The sequence below is a fragment of the Pithys albifrons genome, chromosome 6, assembly GCF_047495875.1.
Source record: "Pithys albifrons albifrons isolate INPA30051 chromosome 6, PitAlb_v1, whole genome shotgun sequence".
Taxonomy (NCBI): Eukaryota; Metazoa; Chordata; class Aves; order Passeriformes; family Thamnophilidae; genus Pithys; species Pithys albifrons.
This window is the reverse complement of record NC_092463.1, coordinates 36,091,382-36,116,115: the sequence shown is the minus strand read 5'-3', so window position 1 is coordinate 36,116,115 and position 24,734 is coordinate 36,091,382. Positions and strand designations below refer to the sequence as shown.

At 43.9% G+C, this 24,734-nt stretch overlaps 1 protein-coding gene across 1 annotated transcript in view; it reads right to left on the bottom strand.

Annotated features, from left to right (window-relative positions):
• Positions 1 to 24,734, bottom strand: part of TTC9 (tetratricopeptide repeat domain 9) — a 36,755-nt gene that overhangs the window by 5,806 nt on the left and 6,215 nt on the right. The window contains exon 2 of the mRNA XM_071558214.1: positions 4,333 to 4,515. Within this exon, the coding sequence (XP_071414315.1) occupies positions 4,333 to 4,515 (183 nt within the window). The remainder of the gene's footprint in view (positions 1 to 4,332; positions 4,516 to 24,734) is intronic.

The window sequence follows — 24,734 nt, the reverse complement described above, 5'->3', positions numbered from 1 at the left end:
CCTCCTATTCCATTTACAGCCTATTTCACTCTCTTCACATTATTTCATGATGAGTAGAATTGGGAAGAGCATCCTTCACATCCTCTTTGTACCCTTGGTTTCCTTTTATTTTCTGTTTGGAAGTCCTTCCACCATGACACTCTCAGCATTTTTGTCATATGCTGTATGCTGCATACTGCCTTGTGTCTGTCCTGGCTAATGAAGTTCCTAGGGGCAGAGAACCACTGATTGATAAAACATAGCCACTTTCCCTTCTGCATTGAGTGAAAAATTGTTCTTTGCTCAAAGCCCTGCTCAGACAGCCAACCAGGGCCAGCTTGGTCCATTTATCAGATCCTCAGAAACCAATCTGAAGTGCACTGCAGTCCAGTCAGAGGGCAATCTTGTCTCCTCCTCATCCAAACAGCAATGTGCTCCACACCAGTAAGGGAAATGAGAAGTGCCTGAGCTTTCAAAGCAATGAACAAATTACCGGGAACATGACCAGCACCAGCACTAGAGCAGCTGTGGGAGCAAAGCTTCCTTGAAATATGAGAAAGGGGCATCTCTGCTGTGCCCTCTACTAGCACTGAATCAGTGGGAGGTGGATGGGTTTCCCTTCACACACAGCTATCCACAAAGGTGTAGTGCGCTGTGGCACTGTGGTCCTGGTGTGACTTCTCAAGCTGCCTCTGGTGAGATGGGTCTCCCTACTGAGTGTTCTGCAGGTTCACCTGCATCATTCTGGGCATTCCAGAGGCTGGGATTCAGTGACTAAGCTACTTGCCCTGTTTGGGGCATTCTTAATGAGGTAAGAAGTCCTGTTGTTACTTGTGTCAAACAAGACGCACCAGCATCCTGGGCAGTTCATGCATTAGATTTTAGCTGCACAGCCTCCTGGAATGAAGAAATTCAGTTGAAGGGGCAGCCCTGAATTTTAGGCTTAAAATGAAACGGGTGCAGGTGGCAGGTGCCTGACTCACTCCCAGCAGTGCCAAGACACAGGGCACACAGCCCGGCCAGGGTTCTGCTGTGGTGCCCACACCTCACTGCAAACTCTCTGCTCTGTGCCCTTCTAGGCTCTGCTGGACTGCGCTCTGGGCACACATCCCTGCCACCAAGGTGCACAATTTAAACACCTGCCTGGTGCAGGTGAAAAGGGATAACTGCATGGGCATGACAGGAAATCCCACCTGCCTGGGCAGGCAGGGACTCGGCACCTAGCTGAGGAGGTGGAGGTGGGCTCAGTGCATAAGTGGGAAAGGAAAGGCTGCCAGCCCCCTTTGGCCTTCAGACAAGGTAGTGACTGTTGATGGCATAGCTGCACTCACCTGGGAGAATTCCACATGCCTGGAAAGCCTGGGGCAAAACCAGGTGTAGCTGATAGAGGGCAGGAGATGCTCCTGTTGCAAGATACAAATCTCTGGCAGGTTTTGGCATGCTTTGCTTCATTTTTGAGGGCCACTATTTTACCAAGGAGAAAAATAATGAAAACAGCACTCTGTTTGTAGAAGTGGAGCCTAGACTTTGTCAAGTTTTTTCTACCAAATGTATTGCACCATACTAGCTCTGCCTACATAAGTATTTCAAAGCTACATGTAAATGTTACTGAGATGAAGACTAATCTCTCAGTGAAGAAGTGACCCCCTCCTGCTGGTGTGGAAATAGCAGGTAAGGACAACTCAGATAAGGGGTCACGCCCATGCAAAGAGACGCTGGCAAAGTTGCAACAGCAACATGCCTCCTGGCTCTTAGGACTGTGCCTCTGACCCTCTGCAGTGTGGCCTAATGCAATTTTAAAGGTAATTTCTGCTTCTCCTGTAACTTCAGAGCCCAGTTGCTTATCTTCTGTGCAGACACCATGGCCTGGGTTTTGTTCCCAGGACTTCTGAGTCACAGGAGTCCAGGGAAGTAGTGCCCGAGTGCAGCTGTGACCCTCCCCACACAGCACAGGAAACCATCTCATAGCGGCAGCCCATGGGATGTCTGAAGGTGGGCTCTGAGCACAGACAAGCAGACACCTGGGTTTGGTATCGCAGGCCGTTACCAGCTGATGGGCTGCCCTGACAATCAGCCCCAGTGGGAGAGGGCTGAGCAAGGCTCCCAGCAAGGTGCATGTCTGGCTGCCCATCTTGCGCCAGCCTGTGGACACAAAGATCATGGAGGGCTCCACACATACTTTACAGGCCTTAACAGTAGCTTCCCTCTTCCTGAGTAAGGAGGGTTGTACAATTATCTTGTGTTAGTTTCATCTGCTTTTGTGGTTTTTATTTGGAGGTAGAACAAGAAATCAAGCCAAACCCAACCTTCCTTCACCCTGGATAGAGAGGAAACAGCCATAAGGGATCTGCTGTGCTGACAGCCCTTTACAACAGTAAACCCCTTTGCTAACTAATTCCTTGTTTCCATTCAAAATCTCTCCCACCAAAGAGAATAACTGCCAGTGATTTGTGCCAAAAATACTCCTTATTGAAAAAAAAAAGGAAGAACACACAGAACATGACTGTAATAATAAACAAGTGCTTTTCCCAGTGAGCCTGGTGAAACCTCAGAAAAAGGAAAGCAATCACACTTTGCAGATGGAGACACTGAAAGTGGAGACACTGACTTATTGCCAGTCACGTAATTCTTGATAGTGTTCACTGATTCCTACTGCTGTGTTTTAACAGCCACATCCTTTCTTACTGTACGTGCTCAATTTTTCCCCCCAAATGCCCTTCAAGTTTTCCATAATCATAAATAAAACAGTGGAACAACAGCCTTGAATGGTCTACAAATAACAGGAAGGAGTCTCTGATGCAGAGCTGAAGGCCAGAACTGGTTTTATATACATAAAGGGCCTTTAGGGACACTTTCTGGTTTGTTTTTGTAGCAAGCTGTGGTATTTGAAGTTGTTGCTGTTGAATAAATTAGTATTTATTTCAAGAAGCAATGAGGAATACCAAATAAATGGTACCATGAAGACAGGTGGGTAGGAGAGCACAGAAACATATATTTTACAAATGGAAGCAAAGTGGTACAGGTAAAAGGAATTTTTCACGTCTGAACCTAGTCAAAACCTCAAGGTTAGGATAACTCTTTATTTTCCACTGACTATTTTTCTCCTGCTTATGCTTCTCCATTGTCCTTTTGGCAAGGGCTGAAAACAGAAGGGCACACTGTAAACTAAAATAGGCTAAACTGAGCTTATAAACACATTTGCTCTGGGAGTGTGGGATGCACAGCTGTGCTGTCAGACTGCCCAGAGCCCATGGCCAAGCGCGGCAGATGGGACCAAGCACCCTTATGGGAAGGGGAAGAGGAAGGAGATCCCAGCACACTCCCAAGTGCACCCTCCCTGATGCTCCTCCAGGGCACAGCCACTGCAGGAGCCCAGCAGAGCCAATGCCTGGAGAACATCAAGCACAGCCAGCACTGACAGCCTCCTCTAGTTCAATCAATATCAGCTCCATCATGCTCTGCCAGGACCCAGGGTCACTCCTGTTTCACATCCAGTTTTCCCTCTTCACTCTCAAGTTCAGCTGAAGAGCTGCTCTATGAGGTTTTCTTTGCACATGGCTTCCATTTTGCTTTCTTGTGATGCTTTAATTTTTCTTTGAGTATTACAAAATTCCTTTATGTTTAAAACCATAGTGCTCTTTTATCTCCCTAGTACTATCTAGGAAATAAAAGCATCATCTCTGCCTCATGGCCTTCCACCTGCCTTCTGAGGCAGGGCAGTTTAACATCAAGATGGTGGCTCTAGCAATGCTAAGTTGTTTGGATATACAATGTCACTGCTGTCCCCAAATGAACTGTATGGTTTTGACAGATGGATGGCAGATACTTAACAGGCAATTGGCTGATCTCATGGCAAAAGTTGAAGCATCCTGATGAATGCTTTGTGGGTAAATGTCTGTCTCCTTGATCAAAGCAAAGTACTAACCCTTTACTGAGATGGTGGAAGGCAGAGCTATTGAGGATTACAAATAGTCTCCTGGCATTGCTAAGGGGAAAAAGCTTTTTCTCAGAGTCAGAAAATGTAATGGTTGGGATATACTCTTCCCCCATCCTTTCTTCTTCAAAAATAAACTAGAAAGGGAAAGAGAGGCAGGATCCCCTACAGACCACCAGCATTCCAGCAATGCTGTCATCTTCCAGGTCATGCTGCAGCCTTGGCAGTGGTTAATCTTTGGGAGCTGCAACCTTGCTGCACTATCCAAGAGTGCTTGAAGGGGAGTACAGCAAAGGATACACAGTGAGTCATGCTCATCCCTGTGGAAATCAATGCAATCAAGTCAGGGACAGACTAAGTCTCATGAAAAGAATTACAAAAGCACTCAGTGCAAAGGTCCCCTGCTCCCCTGCCCATACCTGTTGGCTGGCGGGATCTTGCCTCTTTCAGGTAGTAGAGGGCCTTGTTGAAGTCACCCAGGTGGTAAAACGCCACTCCCGATCGATAGAGCGCCTTGAAGTTCTCACCCTCCTTCTGAAGCACTTTGAGGCAGTACTCCTTGACCCGCTCATAATTCACCAGCTCGGCCTGGAGCAGGCACGCTGCAGGGGATCGGTGTGGCAGGGAGACAGACAGACAGACAGACAGACAGAAAACATTAGTGCCTTATATCTCCCTGGTCCTGCAATCTGCACAGAAGAAGAGAGCAGCTTAGGTGAGGGAAATGACTCAACCCCGTGATTCAGAAAGGGTGCAGTCATATGGGTTGTTTGCCAAACCCAATTGTTCACAATTTAAATACCAATGCTTCTACTTTTGGCATTGCAAAGCAAAGGGATTGTGTTTACTCCTGGGACACACATACACGCACACACGTGCGCGCACACACATGGAGCACTGGGGCAAAGACAGAGAACATAAATGCCCCTCCACAGCTCTGGAATGCCATACTATCTCATGGCAGTGGCTGGCTTCATTTGTAGTGACACTGCTTCTCAGACTGAGGGTGCATCTCAAAAAGTACAAAAAGGCAGTCTAACCATTCTGTGACAAGGAAAAAGGCAGATAAATTGGATCAAATTTTGTATTCGGCTTAATCCGAGGCTCCTTTTATCCAGGAGATCCTGTGTGGTGTTTTGCTATAGGAAACAAGGGGCTCTGCCCTGTTGGAATGCACTGCCAGCAAAACGTAAGCCCATCCAGTGCTGCATTCCAAGGCAACTTCAGGAATGACACAATTTGGAGAAGGAAGGCAGAATGCCACAACAAGAATTAGTTCCGAGGCTGGCAGTGTCAAGTGCCAGGGCAATGGAGAGAAATTTCCATGGGCAGATGGTGTTTCTCAGTGTGTCTCTGGCAAGGAGGGGTCTCACTGCTCCTGGAAATCCAAGTTCAGGTGTCACAAATGAACAGCCAGATTTCATTTCTTGCATGGTAACTGTAGCTGAGAGGATATGATGCTGGGTCAAGAACATGATGCACTTCTTGATCCCCTCCCCCTGTGCCCCTGTAGTAAGCCTACACCCTCTCTGTATCTCACCTTACATTTCATGAGCAGGAGGTTGGCTAGATGAGCTCCAGAGATTCCTTCCAATCTGAGTTAGTCCAAGTCCATGTTCACTTAACATGGACAGAATACATTCCTAACCCAAGTACACACTTAAAGCTTAAGCAGCTTCCTAGGAACAATCACAAACAGGCTGTTACCAGCAGAGTGCTGATGGTGCATATGTGTTGAACAAGGACTGCAGAACTAGCCCCACTGCTGGTACGTTTTTTTGAGTGACGCAGCCATTACTAACCAGATCTTTGTCCCATTTATTTTAATAATGGAATGTCAATATTTTAAAAGTTCCTCCCATTAATGTGTACAGGTATTTCAAAAGATTCTGGTTGCTTGCTATTTGTTTGCTAGTTAGAAAAACATGTATGTATGTTTCTAAAAGCTTAGCGGCATTTCCTTATCCAGAGTTTGTCCCTTCTTGTTTGTCACACATTGATTTTTCTCAATCTGTTTCTAATGGAGCTTGAAATGACTGTGCTTTGTTTTCCTTTATTCTCCAAAGCTATTAAAAAGATGGCTGTGTAAATTTACTACTGGCTTCACCGCCCTGGAAACAGGATTGCTTTGTTTATCTGCTGACCAGTAGCATGTACAGCAGTGGCAGTAGCTTTCTGCACACTGCCAATCAGAGCCAGCCTTACACGTTCTGTGAAACTGCCTTTCAGAGCAACTAGGGAGTGGATTTCAGTCTCTCTGTTTGTTACTTGCTGTTTCCAGTTAATGTCATAGAAATGACTCTGTGAAAAATGACAGGCAGTCTATTCATATATATTAACTCAGTAATTCCATATTGGACTTGCTTCATGGATTGGTTTAAAAGAAAAGACAAACTCTCTCACATCTTGCTAATTCACAAACCCAAATGGGTTTCCACATACCCAGCTGGGTTCTTTCTGTGACTCATACTCACAGTAAAGCTTCTGCAGGGCATCACCACTAACCATGCATGTGGTGAAGAGAAGTCAGTACCACATAGCTAGAAGAAGAGATGTGTGTTTATCTGAGAGAGCAAGCAGATGGATGTGCAGGAAACAGTTCTGCTGGAAGAGCTGGCCATTTGGAGACCCAGCATTGGAAGCGGCTGTTGGAAATGAACCTGGAGGGAGCATCTCCATTATAAATATTTAGACATGCGTGTTTTCAGTTCTTGGTGGACTGAAATGATCTTAATCAACTGTGAACCAATGTAAATATTAAGGTTGTTAGTAATTCAACATTCATAAATGGAAGAGACATTGAATTCTTGTACTTCCTACCTAATTCAGTAGGGGAGAATTATTTTGAAAATTTGTTGTTTTCCCAAACAGACACGTGCAACTCTGCCTGGGAGTGTTTGTTTACCACATCAAACACCTCATCACCCTCCTTCTATGTTCATAATAGGCCTCCAGTGAATTCCTCAGAGGAACAGAGCTCACTCAGAGAGAGACCGCATCTAGAGGTTTATCCAGATCCTCCTCCTGCTTTCTCAAAACTCAGTGGGCTTGATCCCACACAGCACCAGCTCTAGTAGCTCTTTGGCCATTAGAAGGGTGCCCTTAACTTGCAGATGCAAACCTGTAGTCACCCATTTCCTGCACGTCTCATCATCATTGTAATACAGCATCTGGTGGGTACATATCCCCAGCTCAGAAACACTGCTTGTCCTGCTTCCTGCAGCATGTGGTGGTTATCCACCCTATTTGGTTATCATTCTCAATTTGGCAGCTGATTTATTGTGTCAAGTTAAGCAATAAGTAACTCAACTTCTAAAACCATTTATGTCACATAGTGATGAAGACTCCCTATCTACTATAAAAAAAAAATAGAACGAAACAGAAAAAATTAAATTAAATTAAAATTAAATAGCTACCAAGTGAAATGTGCCATGGGAACAGGGAGAAGGTTAATGCTATTAGCTCCACAGGAGGGGCCCTGTCCATCACAATTCCCAACTGGCTGCTGATGTTTAGCAAGGAAATAGAAAATTTGGCTGTTTTTCTTCACAAGAGGAATGGTAAGCCTAGATTTGTATATTTAATTTGTGGATTCAAATCTATGCCTGCCAGCTCCATGAGCTGCAATAATCTGAGAGGTGCAGTACAGATATGGTGCCAGTAGACAACTAAGATAGTTTGTATATCTATGCTAAGCACAAGGTTGGGCAAAACAAAGATTAAGCACCTGTAGTGCCAAAACACATCTACACCTTTAACCTTTACCAACAGCTGTGGTTAGCAATGGTGGGAAGTTGTAACTAAAATCTTGGCAGTTGAGGGGTTTGAAGTCTACTTTATTCCACCCTCAAATAATTCTGAATTCCAGAATATCTTTCAGGAAACTCTCTAGGCTTAACCAGTGCCAGTGAGCAAAGGTCCATGGCAGCACTTTTCTTCCAAAGGCTAACTACTTTAATTGTTTAAGAAGCATCACTACATTTCTATACTGATTTTTTTTGTTTAGCTGCAATTGACTACCCACATCTTTGTTACCCAGAAAAGTTTGTGTTTTCTTGTTTCATTGTTACTCTTGAGATTCTGATCAAATCACTCCTTCATCTTCCCTTTATTAGTCCTTATAAAGAGGTGACTAGAGTCTCTTAACTTAAAAAAAAGCCTTATTTTTCAGCTTTCCTCATGTTTATAGCTGTTCTCTGAACCCTCAAAATGAGTTCAGCTGAAAGTGCTGTCATTTACCATCTTACCACAGAAACCTGTCCTGTGTCCATACCCCTGCAGGTTATGCAAATAGCTCAGTTTGGCCCAAACTTTTGGCTTCTCATTTTGGCTGAGCTAAGAGCAAAGTCTGTGAGTAACACATCCAATTTTTAACATGGAGATTTTGAACAACAATATCAAAAACCTTGATTACATGGCAATCTTCACCAAAGGGTAAATCTGCACACTAGAACTGTTGCCCGTTCACAGAAACACAAACCGACAGAGTATCAGTTTATGCGGTGCTTTATTTGCTGGGCCCGGGAAACCTGGGGACTAGTGTCCTAAGCCAGGATTCCAACGAGCCATTCTTGAAGACAGCTTCTATACTTTTTCTACAGCGTTATACGTGCACAAAGACACACGGTCTCGTTCATAAATCAGTTACATGGGTTATATGTATACAATTGATGTCCGTCTCCAAGGGTTAAAAATCTACCACGCTCGTCTAACACAGGATTCTGGTTAATTAGGCCCCCATCACCAAACCTTTTACATATGTTGATTCTAATCTTATCTTTAAGCAACAGTTTGTTTTCTTCCTCAGGTTCTATTTACTTCACTGATCGCTTTAATTATTGTCCTGCTGTTCCTAGCAAGTTCCCAATAGTTTCTGGGCCCCCACTACTGTTTCAAGTTACCTCACCACAGGCCCAGTTAAACCCCGTAAACCTTAGCATAACTACTTCCACAGTTAGATTTACAAATATATTTGTAACAGAACAATCCTCCAGACACTTCCTATACCAGTGGCTAAATTTCCATTGTGGGCAAGGCTCAAAACCCATCCATGTTGCAGAACAATTAAAAGAGTGGGACGAATCACTGTGCAAGCAGCATTAGCATATCCCTACCCTTTGGCATGTTCCTTAGGTTCAGCACACTGTGTTAGTCATAACAGGAATCCATTTGCTGTTGTCCTGGGAGATGAAAATGCCTTTGCCCTGCAGGAGAATCTTGGGTTGCAAGTTCATGTTTCACAAACTCCTGTCTTGTTTTCCATTTGCTGTCACTTAGGTAAGGTGGTCACACCTATTATTTTTAAGATTGCCTTGTGCCTTCCATTGTAAGAGAGGGTCAGCTGCTTATGACTTTGTTGTTCTTTTAAGTTTATGGACTAAAATATTCCATTTGCAATATCTGCCTTTGGTGTCTGCTTTTCTAAAATGTCAGCCAAGACTGTTCAGGTATTTTTTAAAAACAGGGTAGGGAAACATACCTAATTTTTCCCTTGTTAAAGATCTCTGGTGACTATCTCTTTGGATGCGTCTTGTTCCCTCATCGTTTGGCTTTGCAAACAGAAATCTGGCAGATATCATTTGTGTCAAGCAGGTGCCTTCTGTTGTCCCCAAGGTAACCTATAGCTGGCCAACTAATAACCTTCTGAAAATAAAACCTAGTACGGGATGCATATAGTACTCTGTACAGAGCCGCAGTTTAGAATTTGGTACCCAAATCCTTTGAATATTCAGTCCACCCAGGGCAGAATCTGATTTAGAAAAAGTGGGGATTTGGAAACTTTGAGAACACAAAAATCCTCCTATTGGCTTAACAGTCACAGGAACAAAGCAGAGCAGAAAGTGGAAATCAAGATGAGAAGTGCTGTTTCAGTTATGACAGAAAGACAGGGAGGCAGATGCTTGCAAGGGGAGAAGAATACCACTGAGAGTAGTGTGGGGACAGAGGTACAGAAAGGAAGGTGGTGAAAAGGTGTATGAATCGGGAGCTGAGGTCTATTGAGGAGGCAAAGTCTGGTCAGAGCAGTGAGTTTGGGACGATGTGCTAAAGAGACACAGTGCAGCAGTCAGCTTGGAGACCAAGAGGAGCACTTCATCATGGCTTGGCTTCGCGAACGAAGATTTGAGAAGGGCACTACCCACGCTTGCTGCAAGCGTGCTGGTGGCTAAAAAGGCTGATACGGGATAGGCAGGTCCGGTCACAAAAGGCACAGCGGAACGTCTCCCTGGGTGACACTGGCAAGGAACGGTTCTTTCTGTGTTGTCTTTTCTCCTCAAGACTGACTCTCCGTGCATTCTCAAAGGAAGCAGCAGCGTTGTGAATGGTGTGTCTCCATGAATCCCAATTGGAGGCCAGAGTGGACCATTGGTGGCAGTCAATATGGCCAAGGCTGAGGTGTTGTTTCAGGCAGTCCTTGTATTTCTTCTTTGGGGCTCCTCTCTTGCGGCAGCCGGTGGCGAGTTCACTATAGAGCACAATCTTTGGGAGGCGGTGATCCTCCATCCTGGAGACGTGCCCTGCCCAGCGCAGCTGCGTTCTCATCAGCATGGCCTCAATACTGGTGACCCCTGCCTGTTCAAGAACAGACACATTGGTCACGTAATCAGACCAGTGGATGTTTAGGATTGAACGGAGGCAGCGCTGATGGAAGCATTTGAGAAGCCGCAGGTGGTGGCGGTAGATGACCCAGGATTCAGACCCATATAAAAGAGTAGAGAGTACAATGGCTCTGTAGACACTGATCTTTGTACTTTTCTTCAGGTGTTTATTGGACCAGACTCTTTTATGGAGTTTTCCAAAGGCTCTGTATGCCTTTGCTAGCCTGTTGTCTATCTCTTTGTCGATCTTACCATCTGAGGAAATTATACTTCCCAGATAGGTGAACTGCTGGACTGACTTAAGCTCTGAATTGCCTATGGTGATGTGAGGATGATGAAAGATTTCCTGAGGTGTAGGTTGGTAGAGAACTTCTGTCTTCTTCAGGCTGACTTCCAGCCCAAAAAGCTCAGCAGCCTCTGCAAAGCAGGATGTTAAGCGCTGCAGAGCTGCTTCTGTGTGAGCAACGAGGGCGGCATCATCAGCAAAAAGCAGCTCGCGGACAAGGTGATTCAGGGTCTTGGTGTGGGCCTTCAGTCGCCTTAGGTTGAATAGGCTTCCATCGGTACGATATCGGATGTAGATGCCATTTTCTTCATCGAGGTCTGCTGTGGCTCTTTGGAGCATCATGCTGAAGAAGATTGTGAATAGAGTTGGTGCAAGAACGCAACCTTGTTTCACACCATTGGTTATTGGAAAGGGCTCAGAGAGTGCATCGCCATATCTGACTTGTCCACGCTGATCCTCAGGTAGCAGGATGATCATTTTGAGGAACTTGGGGGGACATCCTAAACGTTCCAAGATCTGCCACAGGCCTTTTCTGCTCACAGTGTCGAAAGCTTTGGTGAGCTCAACAAAGGTTACATAGAGACCTTTGTTCTGTTCCCTACACTTCTCTTGCAGTTGTCTGAGAACAAACACCATGTCTGTGGTGCTCCTATTGGCTCTGAAACCACACTGGCTTTCAGGTAGAAGTTCTTCTGCAATAGTGGGTACTAATCTGTTCAGAAGTATTCTTGCAAGGATTTTACCAGCAATGGAGAGCAAAGTAATACCTTGGTAATTTGAGCAGTCTGATTTTTCTCCTTTCTTCTTGTACAGGGTGATAATGACTGCATCACAGAGATCTGGTGGTAGTTCCCCTTGTTCCCAGCAACGCACAACAAGCTCGTGGAATTTGGCATGGAGTGCTTGACCTCCATGCTTCCAGATTTCAGGTGGAATTCCATCAACCCCAGCTGCCTTGCCAGTTTTCACCTGTTGTATGGCCTTGAGTACCTCTCCCATAGTAGGGGCTGCATCCAATTCATGTTTCACCGGTTGTTGTGTAATGTGCTGAATTGCTGAGCCTTGGACTACATGGCTGGCACTGAAGAGAGTCTGAAAGTGCTCAGACCATCGGTTCAGGATGGAGGTTTTATCCGTTAGAAGCAGTTGACCATCTGCACTGAGTAGGGGGCTTTGAACCTGGTGTGTGGGTCCATACACTGCTTTCAGGGCCTCATAGAATCCTCTTTGGTCACCCAAATCTGCGCATAGTTGTGTCTTTTCTGCTAGGTCAAGCCACCATTTGTTCTGGATGTCTCGAAGTTTCTGTTGGAGCTTACTGCATGCAAGACGAAAGGCAGCTTTTTTTATACGGCAAGATGGCTGAGCAAGGTGTGCTTGGTGAGCAGTTCTCTTCTTCAGCAATTCCTGGATCTCTTGATTGTTCTCATCAAACCAGTCTTTGTTTTTCTTGGAGGAGAACCCTAGGGACTCTTCAGAGGACTGCAGGATGCAACTTTTAATATGTTGCCAAAGCACTTCAGGAGAGGGATCTATGGGATTATCTTTAAGTCTAGTTTGAAGGTTTCCCTGGAAGCTGTCTCTCACTGTGGCTGTTTGAAGATTGCTGACTTGGAGCCTCCTCCTCGGAATGCCGCCTCTCTTAGGTTTGGGCTTGAAGTGGAGGTTAAGTTTGCAGCGCACTAGGCGGTGGTCTGTTTGACATTCTGCACTCGGCATCACTCGAGTATGACGGACATCACTGATATTTCTCTGTTGTACTAAGATATAGTCAATGAGGTGCCAGTGCTTGGATCGAGGATGCATCCAGGTTGTCTTCAGGCTGTCTTTCTCTTGAAAGATAGTGTTGGTGATGGTGAGCTGCTGTTCTGTGCAAAACTCTAGCAGGAGGCGTCCGTTGTCGTTGCAGTTTCCAATGCCATGCTTGCCCAGGACTCCTTTCCAGGCTTCAGAATTCTTACCTACTCTGGCGTTGAAGTCACCAAGGATTATGATCTTATCATCTGCAGGAACATTTTGGGTGAGGCGGCGCAGGTCTGTGTAGAATTTGTCTTTTTCTGCTGCGTCAGCTTGCAGAGTTGGGGCATATACGCTAAAAAGAACAACATGTTGCTTGTTGTGTAGAGGGAGGCGTCAGGACATAATGCGATCGGAATGACCTGTCAGCAGATTTTCAAGTTTGGAGGCAATGGAGTTTTTAATCATGAAGCCAACTCCTGAAAGGTGTCTTTCGGTTTTGGGTTTGCCTGACCAGTAGAGTGTGTAGCCAGCACCATGTTCTTTAAGGCTGCCTTGATCATGAAGACGAACTTCACTGAGAGCAGCAATGTCAATGTTGAGCCATGACAGTTCGTGGGCAATTAGAGCAGAACGACGCTCAGGACGTCCACTATCGCCGTATCAAGCATGGTTCTGATGTTCCAACATGCGAGTGTTAGTTTGAGCACACCTTTGCAGGCAGGTGTATGCCTTTGAAATCTCTTTGTTTTTGTTTGACTGCATGGAAGATGCCGGTTGGCCGCGGTTATCCAACCGGGTGTGGAGATGAGCTTTGTTTAGGCCACCTTTGCTAGGCCCCTCTCTGTGTGGAGCACGCAGTGCTGTCCCTAGAAAAGGCTGCTTGGTCATTCAGGATGCTGCTGCAAGAGACTGTCATCTCCGGGGTCAAGTCTCTAATGACCCATATCCTGAACCGCCTGCATGCAGGGTTGGGTCTGCGGCTTCCAGCTGCTTCCTATCACCTGCCGTTTTCGACCCTCACCTGTCGCTACAGGGCTTTGCAATGTGGGCGATCCCTTCAAGCCTGCGCAATGGATTTTTTAGGTGAGGCACAGCGTGCGCAGAACTGGCCCCACCCTTTACTCCTAAGGTTCATCTGCCACGGCCTAGCGAGCTTGGACAGTGACAGCCAATACCTCAGGACGTAGGTTTGGTTAGAGTATCCTTCTCTTAGATGGATGGCCTTACAGGGCTGAGCGAGCTCCATCTGCCTGGGTTTGGGGTTGGAGTTGTCCTTCTCCTAGGATGGTTGCCAGATGGCTAGCGAGCCCATCCTGACTGTGGACACACTTTGTCTGACCCTTCAGCTGAGACCTGTCTGGCATGGGAGACCCTACCGGCGGCACAAACCACCTCGAGCATAGCTCTCAACCTCATGAGGGCATGCAAGCTTCTCCCCCGCGACAAGGGGGTGTCCCCAGAGAAGAGAGGAGCACTTATAGCACTGAAATTCAGGCAAAGGAAACCAGCCTCTCTAGCTCTGTATGGCAGCAGCTCCTCTAGCAGATCACTTAACCATAATCATATTCGTGCTGGCTACACTCACCAAGGGATAGTAGTAACCTGCAGTGCCGCAAGCTCGCCCTGGAAATATTCCCTGGAGACGAACAGGCGTCCTATACAAGAGGTAATGGTAAATCATGTGGTTGAACCCCTCTCATACACCTATGGAAAAGGGTCTGAATCCAAATGACCTTTGTTTTTTATCCACTCCTTGGAACGAAAAAAACAGCCTGTATTGATTTGCTTGGTTGCAATGTAGAGAGAAGCAGCTAAACATATTACTGCTTAAACCTGAAGTGGATTGTCCCTCTTTACTGTATTTATTCTTGACTCCATCACTGGAGTTTAACAACCTCTGTTGGATTGTTACTCTTCAGCAAGTGCTAGGTACTCCAGCCACTACAAACTCAACCTGTATTTCACAAACTGACAGCATCATGCTCCAAAATAACCACAATTAAACTCTGCAAAATACTGCGCTTTCGGATATGATCTCACCTTCAGTATAGCAGCCAGCAACTCACTTAAAATCTGTTTAAATTGCAGCAAGATGGTGCATATTCTTGCTCTGGTTCTACCTCAGGAAACATGATTGATACTTTGATATTATTGCTTCAGGGTTTTATTCAGACATGTCATTAAGACCTTTACATATCACTGAACAGGCTTTGTTTTCATATGTAAGACTCAAAGTAATAGGGCAGCCTAGCATAGTCCAGTACTGCAGAAGGCTTGGCATCCTTCGTGGTGATGCTCTTCCTCAGAACAGAGAAAACATGGTGGAGATAAGTTCTGGTTTAAGCATTTGTGAAGAGAAATTATTGGAATATAACAACAACAACAAACCAGGAGGGGAAAAAAGAAAAAAATATTTATCTTGGAATAGACAGCAACCATCTAACCATGCCACTAATGGATGTAGCATTAATCTCTGCATGCTGCAGACTGTACGTGGCATTTAAAAAAGCACATGGAGCTTACAGTGTCCAATGGAAGAAATAAAAGGGATACCATTACTACAGAAGACTGACAATGACAGCCATGTCTTAGTAATTTGAATATAACTAACTTCTAAAATAAATCAGGTAACATGTGACTCATAAGATGATGCTGAAAATGTAAAAGATTATCTTAGTTTAAAAGTCATTTTGGACTTAAACTACTGTAATTTTAATGTACAGCATAAAAAGAACTGTCTACTTGAATGCTTATCCAAATTTCTCTGAAGTTGAAGCTACTGATCCTGAGTCTGCAAACTGCAGAGGCTACATGTAAAAGGCACAGCCCAATTTTTAACCTATGTTTTATCTTGCACTAGATTTTCAATATGGACTGGCACTAAAAGGAGCCATATAACATGCCAAACATAAGAAGCCTGTACCAGAGGAATAAAGCATCCATATCTGCACAGAGCTCCACATGTGCCATGCCTTTCAAGAATACAACTCAGCATTCCTCAAAAGAGTATCTTTTTTTTTCAGGGAGATGCAGCATGCAGTTTCACTACTAGACTGAGACACTAACTAGGATCTACAGTTTCCAAACAATCTCTTCCATCAAATATTTTTCTTCTTTCTCTATAGTCCAAGCTTGCAAACAAAGAGGATTTTCTGGCTTCTCCCTAATAAAAAGCTAATTATAGACCGCTTGATAATGTCTGACAATAATCTAATCATCTGACTCCTAGTTTCCAGACAACCTTAAAGGGATGAAAAGGGAATATCACAATGACAGTACAACTTTCCAGCCACTGGCTCTCATTTATTCCTCTCCAAGTACCAAAAAGGCCTAAACATGCCCGTATGCTTCTGCTTGCAGGGAAGCATGTAGAAAACTAAAATCCAAATTGTATGACAGGTTGTCTCTCTCCATAGGGAAGGATTAATACTAAATGAAGTGTGGATCCACAAATATTTGGAGAGCCCAAAGTGGGCCACCTCTTCCAAACTGCCTTCCCCTTCTTCCCAGCCTGACTCTCAATTTGTAAACACATACCAACTGTTCCTCCCCATCCTGCCATCCTGGCCATGCTTTCCTTAAAATATGTGGCATGGTCTCTTTCAGTTCTCTGCTGCTCCTGAGCCCTTCATGCCTCCTCCAGAAGAAGGACCCTGACTTCACCATTCCAATTAGCTTTTCTAGGAGAAAGGGAGAGAGAGGCAATAGTAGTGATTGAAGTATGCTGATACTTCCACCGTGGAACACACTAAAAGTTACTCAGTAGTTCTCAAAGGAGCAGCTGAGCCTGTGTGTCAGGCTTTCTGTGGCTGACAGCCTGCCTTAGGACTCTGCCTACTGACTCCCCTTGGAATGCACAGGGCCGGTAACAAGGAGGTAAGTAACAGCTAATATGAGCTGTCAGAACTGATCAGTTTAAATTCAGTCCGTGATAGAGTGATCAATCTTGAAGACAAAAGACAAGGAATAGGTATCTTGGCTTTTATGCTGTCAAATGACAAATTTTGGCTTCATTTTCTTAAGCAAGCTGGAGGAGCACAGTCTAAATGAATAGACTTAATTCTGCTAACAAAATGAAAGGCAACATTAAGTAGAGTTCTGCACTGATCTGTCCCAGGCCCCATGGTATTTGATATTGTCAATAAAGACCTAAATGACAGACTGCAGACTGTCTTGTCAATTTGCAGATAACACCAAGATATGAGGAAACAGTGTGTGGTGGAAGGTAGGGGTAAAATTCCAAAGATCCCCACAAATTGGTGGTGTCCTGATAAAAACAGGATGCAATTTGACAGGGGCAAGTTAAAGGTCCTACATTTAGGCAGGAAACCCTCCTGCTGTGTAAGTACAGCAGGGGAACAGCTGCTTGGAGAACAATTCTGCTGAAAATCCACAGAGTACCCTGACAAAAACAAATGGTCCAGAGAGGACACAATTTAAGTCCTCAAGGAGACAGTGAGGGAAGAAAGGCTAACCCTGCTCATCCCCATAAAAAAGGAAAAAATCCAACTCTAATGCAAAGAAAGGCATAACCAGGATACCATCTGTTCTTCTTGTACTCAGGAACTAAGAAGAGAGCTTACATTTCAGCTAGGAAAAACTTTATAGCAGTAAAGAGAGAGAAGCTTTGAAAAAGACTGCTTAAGAAAGTTGTTAAGGTTCCTAGATTTCCCAATGTTTAAGAACAGCTCAAGCAGAAGTTATCTCGGATATTATCTTATCTGTACACTTGTACCACACCTGCATATGGATAGAAGGCTCTTGACAGCTCTTCAGTCCCATTCTTGATTGTCCTGTGACACTCAGAGCATGAAAAATCCTGAGTTGTCCTTGACAGCAGCCACTTAGTGCTAATTCCTGTCAGAAAGTCCTGCTGGAGCATGTCAGACCAACACTCTAGCAGGACATGTGAACAGGTAAGCATTTAGGGCACAGCTGGCATGACTGCTAGCTTTTGATTTGTGTTTCTGTTTCTGTATTTCAGATTTGTGTAGTTTTGAAGAGCACAGTTATTTAAAAGTGTCCATGATTTCTAAATTATGTTTCTTAAGCTACTTTAAGGTAAGTTTGTGGTGATTTGTGCTTCTGTTTTGTCACAAATGCAATGATATAATATTGCAGTTTTCCTTGAAAGGGCCAAAGCTTTGAGAAACAAGGAATTTCAGCCAGCTTTTCACCTGATACCCATAGCTTCTGTTTTGAACGAGTATTTTGACCTACCACTTCCTGTAGTTATCAGTCCTTCAAGTCAAAACCAGAGGTTAACTGAAAATTCTTAGTTGTGGTAATATTAAAGCAGTAATTGAAACCTAAATGTCAAGCAAACAAGAATTGTTTGAAGCCAAACTCTGTCTTCAGCTGTGTACCAGAAAATCTTTATTCTACCAAAATAAAGAGCTTCATGTGGAGATGATCTTCATATTGCATCTTCTAATATGCATGTCTTTGTTTTTTCCCAGAGGTAGGAGCAAAGTCTTATCAAAGCACTGGTGCAGCAAGAGCTTCAGTCAGCTTTTAACTACTGGATAATTTTGATGCTATAAATACTAGTTCCTACTGCAACCACATTAGAGGAGATGGAAGTTCCTTCTGTTTGTTTTAGCCAAGGCTATTATTGTTGGTCTCTCAGGTTAAACACCCTGGAGGTTTCCTCCTCTCTGACTTTATCTAGTAATCTTTGACCTGTCTTTATCTTTTGAAATCAGTACTCATCTAGTCCAATCTAGTCCAGTCAATCAGATATGCTTGGCCTTCAGATCTGTTCCAGTTGCTTTTTATTCCACTGCCTCTTCCTTGCCGTTTGCTTTTGTTCACCTTGTGTTGCTTTACTCTCTCACTGTGGCACCTTCTCTATGTCTCACCCTTTCCTCCTCTGGCCTCCCGTTGCTATTGGTACCCACTGAAGGAATCTTGTCTCTCTGAGTTGTCTTCACAAGGCAAAAGTACACAGACTTTTGTAAGAGAGCAGCAACACCAGACAACCACCTAGTAAGTGGCTGGTGTTCAACAGCAGGCCAACTCCAACATGTGCTATCAAATACTCTGTGATTCTTACAAGAATATATTAAACAGTGAAATTTAAGTCTTAATGGAATGATGGTATTTTTTAAAAACTAATCTGAGACAAGGAGGGGATTTCTGTAAACACTTTGGAGGAAGTGGTGGATTTCAAGCTGCCTTCTCTACTGAGAAGTGCTCAGAGTTGTTCAGACAACTGACAACAGTACTGGGAAATGCAGCTGGAACTGCCTGAAGGCTCTCAATGAAGTCACAGACAGTTGTGCATGCCCTGATTGCCTCAAGCCTGGCTTACTGCAGCATGCTCAGTACTACAAACTGTGAAGATGTGGCTGCATAACATCTGTGTGCTGTGCCCTGTGGTGGCTCACAGTTCACCTCCCAGGACATGTGGAAGAGTTGGCCATTGCAGAATCTGCCAAGGCATGGAGAGCAGGCTTGCTCTGGGGCCACCTCCTTGTATTTTCATACCATGTATAATTGGTAGGGACTGAAATGCTGTTGGGTTTTCCCTGAACTCTTCCTAGCTGAAAAGAATCATCTGATAAGATGGAGATGTCAAATGAGGAGGAGTATTTCCTTCATTAAATTAATTACTCGTTCACATGCTTTATCCAGGTCTAGTGTAGCCTAAAGCCTTTCTATTTTAATGATGTTTTGAAACAGAGAGAAACCTTTATGGCCTCTGTGGGAGGGATGGAGAGAACTGACAGAATCAAAAAGGCAGAGGATGCTCAAGTCAACTATTTTTTAACTGAAGTGGGAAAGGTATAAAACAAAGCCTTCAACCTTATTTTCATTAAAAATGCATGAACCATTGCAGAGGAGAGTGGTTTGTCAGGAACAGTGAACTAATTCTGGCTGTGCCAGGCTGTCACCTTCCTGAGCTTTGACAGACCACGTAAAGGGAGTTTAAGTGTCACCCTTTCACATAATTGGGCCTCTAGTGTCCTTACTTCTTCCCTGCCCTCCATTTATACCATACAATCTTAGTATCATTACTACATCTGTGTCTCCATCAAATCTAATTTGCCAACAGGTTTGAAAGTTATTGAGAGGGAACTGACAGGCAGACTGCAGAAAACATACGTGCTTATGACTCATTTCCTTTCAAAATCAGGCTGAAAATTAATAAATTGAAGACCAGAGGGATGATGCAGTATATTATTTCCTTGAAAAAGTCATGGTTTGAACTGTGCAGGAGCATAAACCAATCCTCTAATAAGATGTCTACTCTTTAATATTAGCTGTGGCAAAGTGCTTCAGGTAAAGATCTCAGGTCACTCCCAAAGCATTCATAAACCATGTCCATGCAATGCATGGCTGGCACCAGAAGAACAAGGTAGGAGTGTGTGTCTTACCTGGGGTAACTCCCACCCCAAGTAGAGAGGCTGCTTCCTGGCACCATGAACACTAGAATCATTATACTGAATCAATACAATTCTCTGTCTTGACGGTACCCTTTTGGTTAAGCTAAGGAAGGTGAAGATACAGTATAAGAATTATATGATGGGTAAAGAGGCTGAAATGGGTCCTGCTGATAAGCATTTTGGTCTGCAAAGAGATCACTAGTAGAATACCTCAGGAATTCATTTCAGAATGGAGCTTGCTTAGTGTTTTATTAATGCCCCTATGTAAAAGTCAGAGTGACCTACTGACTGTCAAGTTGAAAGGTACTGTCAAAAGGGATGAGGATGACAATGTGATATAAAAAGAACTGCATGACCTGGTACACAGCAGTAACTTTATTCCGGATGGAATTTGGTGATACAAAATTTAAGACTATGCACTTTGGGATTACTAAGAATTTTTGCTAGAATCTGTGAGGAAACAACTGGAGAGGAAAAGGATGTGAATATGCCAGTTGATCACAGAATGACTGTGTCACTTATGTGACATGGCTGTGGACAGGAAAATGAAAGTCTCAGAGAAGTTTATTCAAAAAAATCAAACCAGTTAGCAGTGGTTCTGAAGCATGAAAAATTTAATATTTGCTTTACAGATTTTATCCTATTTAATTGGACAGAATTGTTTCAATTAGTTGTATGTCTAAGCCTTCTTTTCTAACCTTTTTACATTCTTGAAATACATGATACCTTCTGGCGCTGTACTCCAAGTTAATCAGACCTGGGGTTTAAAAATTATTTTGTATTAATCTATTAATTTAATTTACCACCCTAACCCATGAGCAAAGTTCCTAAACTGCCTTAGTTTGAGCTCCATCACAGCAGTTAGAGAATGTAAGAAGGAAAATGAACCCATTTGCTTTGTATTTCCAATATAGGTGAGGATCTTATGCTGCTCTGGTTTCCTTGCAACATGAACACAACTATTGTGTCTTAAGCAATTAATCACTGAAAAGCATCTAAGATAGTAATCTGGGATTTAAATTACGCTAGTATTAAAAATATATGGTAACTGAGTTGAGGCTTAACTTTGCATCACACTGTTTGTTGAGAGAATCACTGCTACAGGCATGGTGTAGAGATTCTGATTTGACTCTCTTTGAATCGCTAGACAAGAAAAATGTGTCTTTGCAGAACAATGGCTAGGGCTGACTTATGATGGATTTCCAGAGCATCCTGACAGATTCCTGCTCTCATTCTTTCAACTGACCTTGCAGTTCTGCTTCTACAAGATCAACTGAGTGGGGTAATGACCTCGCTGGGCAGCTCCTGTTTGGGAGAGGCTGTGGCCATTGCATGGATTTATTCTCTGAAGGTGCGGATGAAACATCATCTTTCTTCCCTCTCCCTCTCTGGGAGCAGGACTGAAGCACAGGAATGTGAATTCTCACAGCTTCTTCCCTGCAGCTGGTTAAAAGCTTGTTCTTTACATCTTAAAGATACTTTTCATTTCAGGGTGAATTCCTGGATTATATGATCACTGTAGGGATAACAGCACACTGGAGGTAGATGTTTGTTAGTCACATTGCTCCAGGAATAGACAAAGGAAGCACTAAAAGTCTGACGTCAATTTTCAAATCCCAGCCACTTCCTCTGCTTTTAATTTGCTTCCAGGAGTAAATTTCCTCTCCCATACACTACACTGAGGAATATGCAGGGCAGGAATACCCCAGTGCTTGTTTTGTATTCTCCTCTCTTGCTTCAAGTAGCAGTAAACTGTCTGGAGTTCATCCTCTCAAGCTTGAAAAGGCCGAAGATAAGCAGCATCCAAACAGGCAGATTTGATATCTGTCTTTACATTCTAAGCTAAGCTTTATGGAAACATCAGATGCGTAGGAAATTTCCACCATTGCCTGAGTAGGTTCTACCAAGAGGGTCCTGAACCCTCTTGCTTTACAGAATAAGTTGACTTATAGCAAGAGTAAGGTGACTTACACTCCAGGTACCTCAGTTCAGTTTCAACAGGTAGGAAATGAGCTCTTTAAATGTCACTGCTGTGGTCAGGCCAGAGGCATGGAACATGACAGTTGTAATCAGGGCATCAAAGGAGCCTTGGAATCAAAATTTGAGGAACACTAATTTGGTGGTGCTGTGCTGGCTGACCCAGCTGCTTCTTTCCAGCAGCTCCCAGGCAACTACATGGATGGCTACATTAGCAGAGTTTTGCTGTCTGCCACTCCGATATGAAAGGAGTTGCTGTTGCCACCAATGCAGAACAATCTATATGACAGCCCCCTAAACTGGCAGCAAGTAAATGCAGTGGGCAGTGCTCCTACTAAAGAAAGAAAGGGACTACTGACCAGTGGCTGTAAAAGTATCTGCTTTAGTAAGGCAGAGATTTGACCTGTCAAACATGAACGTGTTGGAGAAGGAAAAGTGTTGTAGCCTTGCAAGCAACCAGCATCCTGCATCCTGAAAAGCTTATGCAGCAATGTAAAGATGGGTTTGTTCTCTGCCTCTAGGGACATGTAAAGGGCTGCAGTTCCTGCCTTGCTGATGGTACATGTGAGTGAACAGGACGGAGCTGTCATGATAGTCAGGAGCTTGGGACACAGGACTTGTCAGGCAATTATGGTTTTACTGGCAAACATCCACAACTCCTAGAGGTGGAAACAGCCTGATTTTTTTTTTTTTTACCCACACTCCTTTTGGGAAGCTGTTGCAGAACTACTCAGTGGTGGGGACTCACACTTCCTAAAGCTTTCAAGGTAACTATGTGCTAATCTGATGGGCAAAGCTGTGATCATGGCTACACAGGACAAGCATGGGTTAAAATTCATGCCCCTGACTGGAAGAGCTGGTAATTTTATCAAGGTGAATGACAAAGTGCATAATGGAACAGTCTCACGCTCGCACACATGCACTCTCTTGCTGAGAGGTGCTCTTCCTTGTTACACTGAGTAGGTAACCAGCACCAGCTGACTGCCTTCCTGCAAGAGTCACAGCACCCACAGAGGGGTGAGAGGACCTCGCTGGCAGAACAGAGATGGGGCATCTGGGATGGGACAAAGCTTGGTGTGGGAGATCATAAAGTCTGACAAAGCTGCGTTGCAACTGGGAGAGGGAGTAAAGAAATTCAAAGGGTAGAGGCATGCACTGTGTAAAGAGTCTCAAATTCTGTGGCTAGAAATAAAATGGGAGAACTGAGTACGCAGGACAAAGACAAGGAGAAGCAGATGGTGCTATCCAGCCTATGAGCCTCAGGGCAATGGTGTGACAAGAATTTTGGAAAGTGGGGAAAATGGAGTGGATTTTGAAGTAAAGATCATGACATTAGCTATTGCATTGGGATAGTAACAGATGAGCTCTGGAATGTCAAGCTATGATGACTAAAGATCACTGCTCCCAACTGTCACTTTTGCCATAGGTTATCAGAGAGAAAAAGTAACTGTGCCTAATTCATTTCCATGAACTGTTTCTAGTGGTGTCCTAAAGTCTGAAAGGCTATACTGAGACTGATTTTTCTGTTCCAGCCCCACCTTTAAGGGACACCATCTGCAGCTGCCTAGGCAAGTGTAAAAGAACACTACTACCACCTCCCTACTACTACACACACAAGCAAAGTGTGCCCCAGCTGAAGTTCCCTTCAGCAATTCCAGCAAAGCTTTCAGGAACTGCATTGACTCTACAGTCTTTGTTACAGAGAACAGAACAGTAACACTCTGTGCCACCTCAAGAAGCTTTTACCTGCATTCATTCATCAATGTCCTAATCTTAGTTTCCCATCCACAGTGCAGTGCAGAAATAAAAAAAAAAAAGAAGACAGATTCCTGAGCAACCATTAGTAATAACATTCTTGTTAATGATAGTTAGTATTGACTCCTTTTCAAAGCATTTTTAACCCTTGATATTAGTCACTGGAATGGTGCCTGACTAAGCTGAAACCAGAATTAATAAACAGCTGTCTTCCTTCTGTATCAATTTCTCATCCATTAAGTGAGAGAACAAAGAAGAAAATAAATTGCCAGTAATTTGTCTCAAAAGTTTATTATGTATTTTCTACTTTTCTTCATTTTGTTTCCTCAGTTTCATAGTCCTTTGTAAGTTATTTTCTGTGAGATGGCACAATGTCCAGAACAAACTGGCAACATTTACACCTTCCCTTTTATTTATACTATTTATTGTTCCTTTCCTCACAAAAACTTCTTTACCATCCTAAAATCCTAATGTGAGAACTGCTGATGATCCTCCCTTCTTGAAGCATCAATTGCCATGCTAGAGGACACTGATGAGGAACTTGGGACATGCTGCTGAACTGATAAGCAGTTTAGGAGAAAAGCTGGAGAAAGAGATCTGGAGTTGTATGGAAATTTCTGGGCGTGAGCCACAGTGAACAGCGAGAAAGATCTCCACCTGCTGAACCATGCAGAGGTGGCCAGCTCCCAGAAAAGGCGGTAACTGTGGAGCTCATGAGTGTATTTAGCAATAGAATTGACCCATAATTGATTTTAATACTGGTGTTTATTGAAGCAGCTGAAACATCTTCAGCACAGGACTGATGGAAACCTGTGAAGGTCTAAGAGGCTGTGACTCACTGCATAGCTTTTGCTGGAGGAAAATTTAGGACAGCATATCAGAAGAATAAAGTGGGAAGGATGTGCTACTGCAGAACTCTGAGGAAAGAGTGGTATTCTCAAGGTGGAGAACAACCAGTACTCTTAGGTAAACAAATTACCCACTGCTCTGTTCTTGGAGAAGCTTTGTGGGATCTCAGCTAAGACTACATATCCTCTGGACAGTCTGGAGTGGAGATATATACACTCTCAGTACTCTGT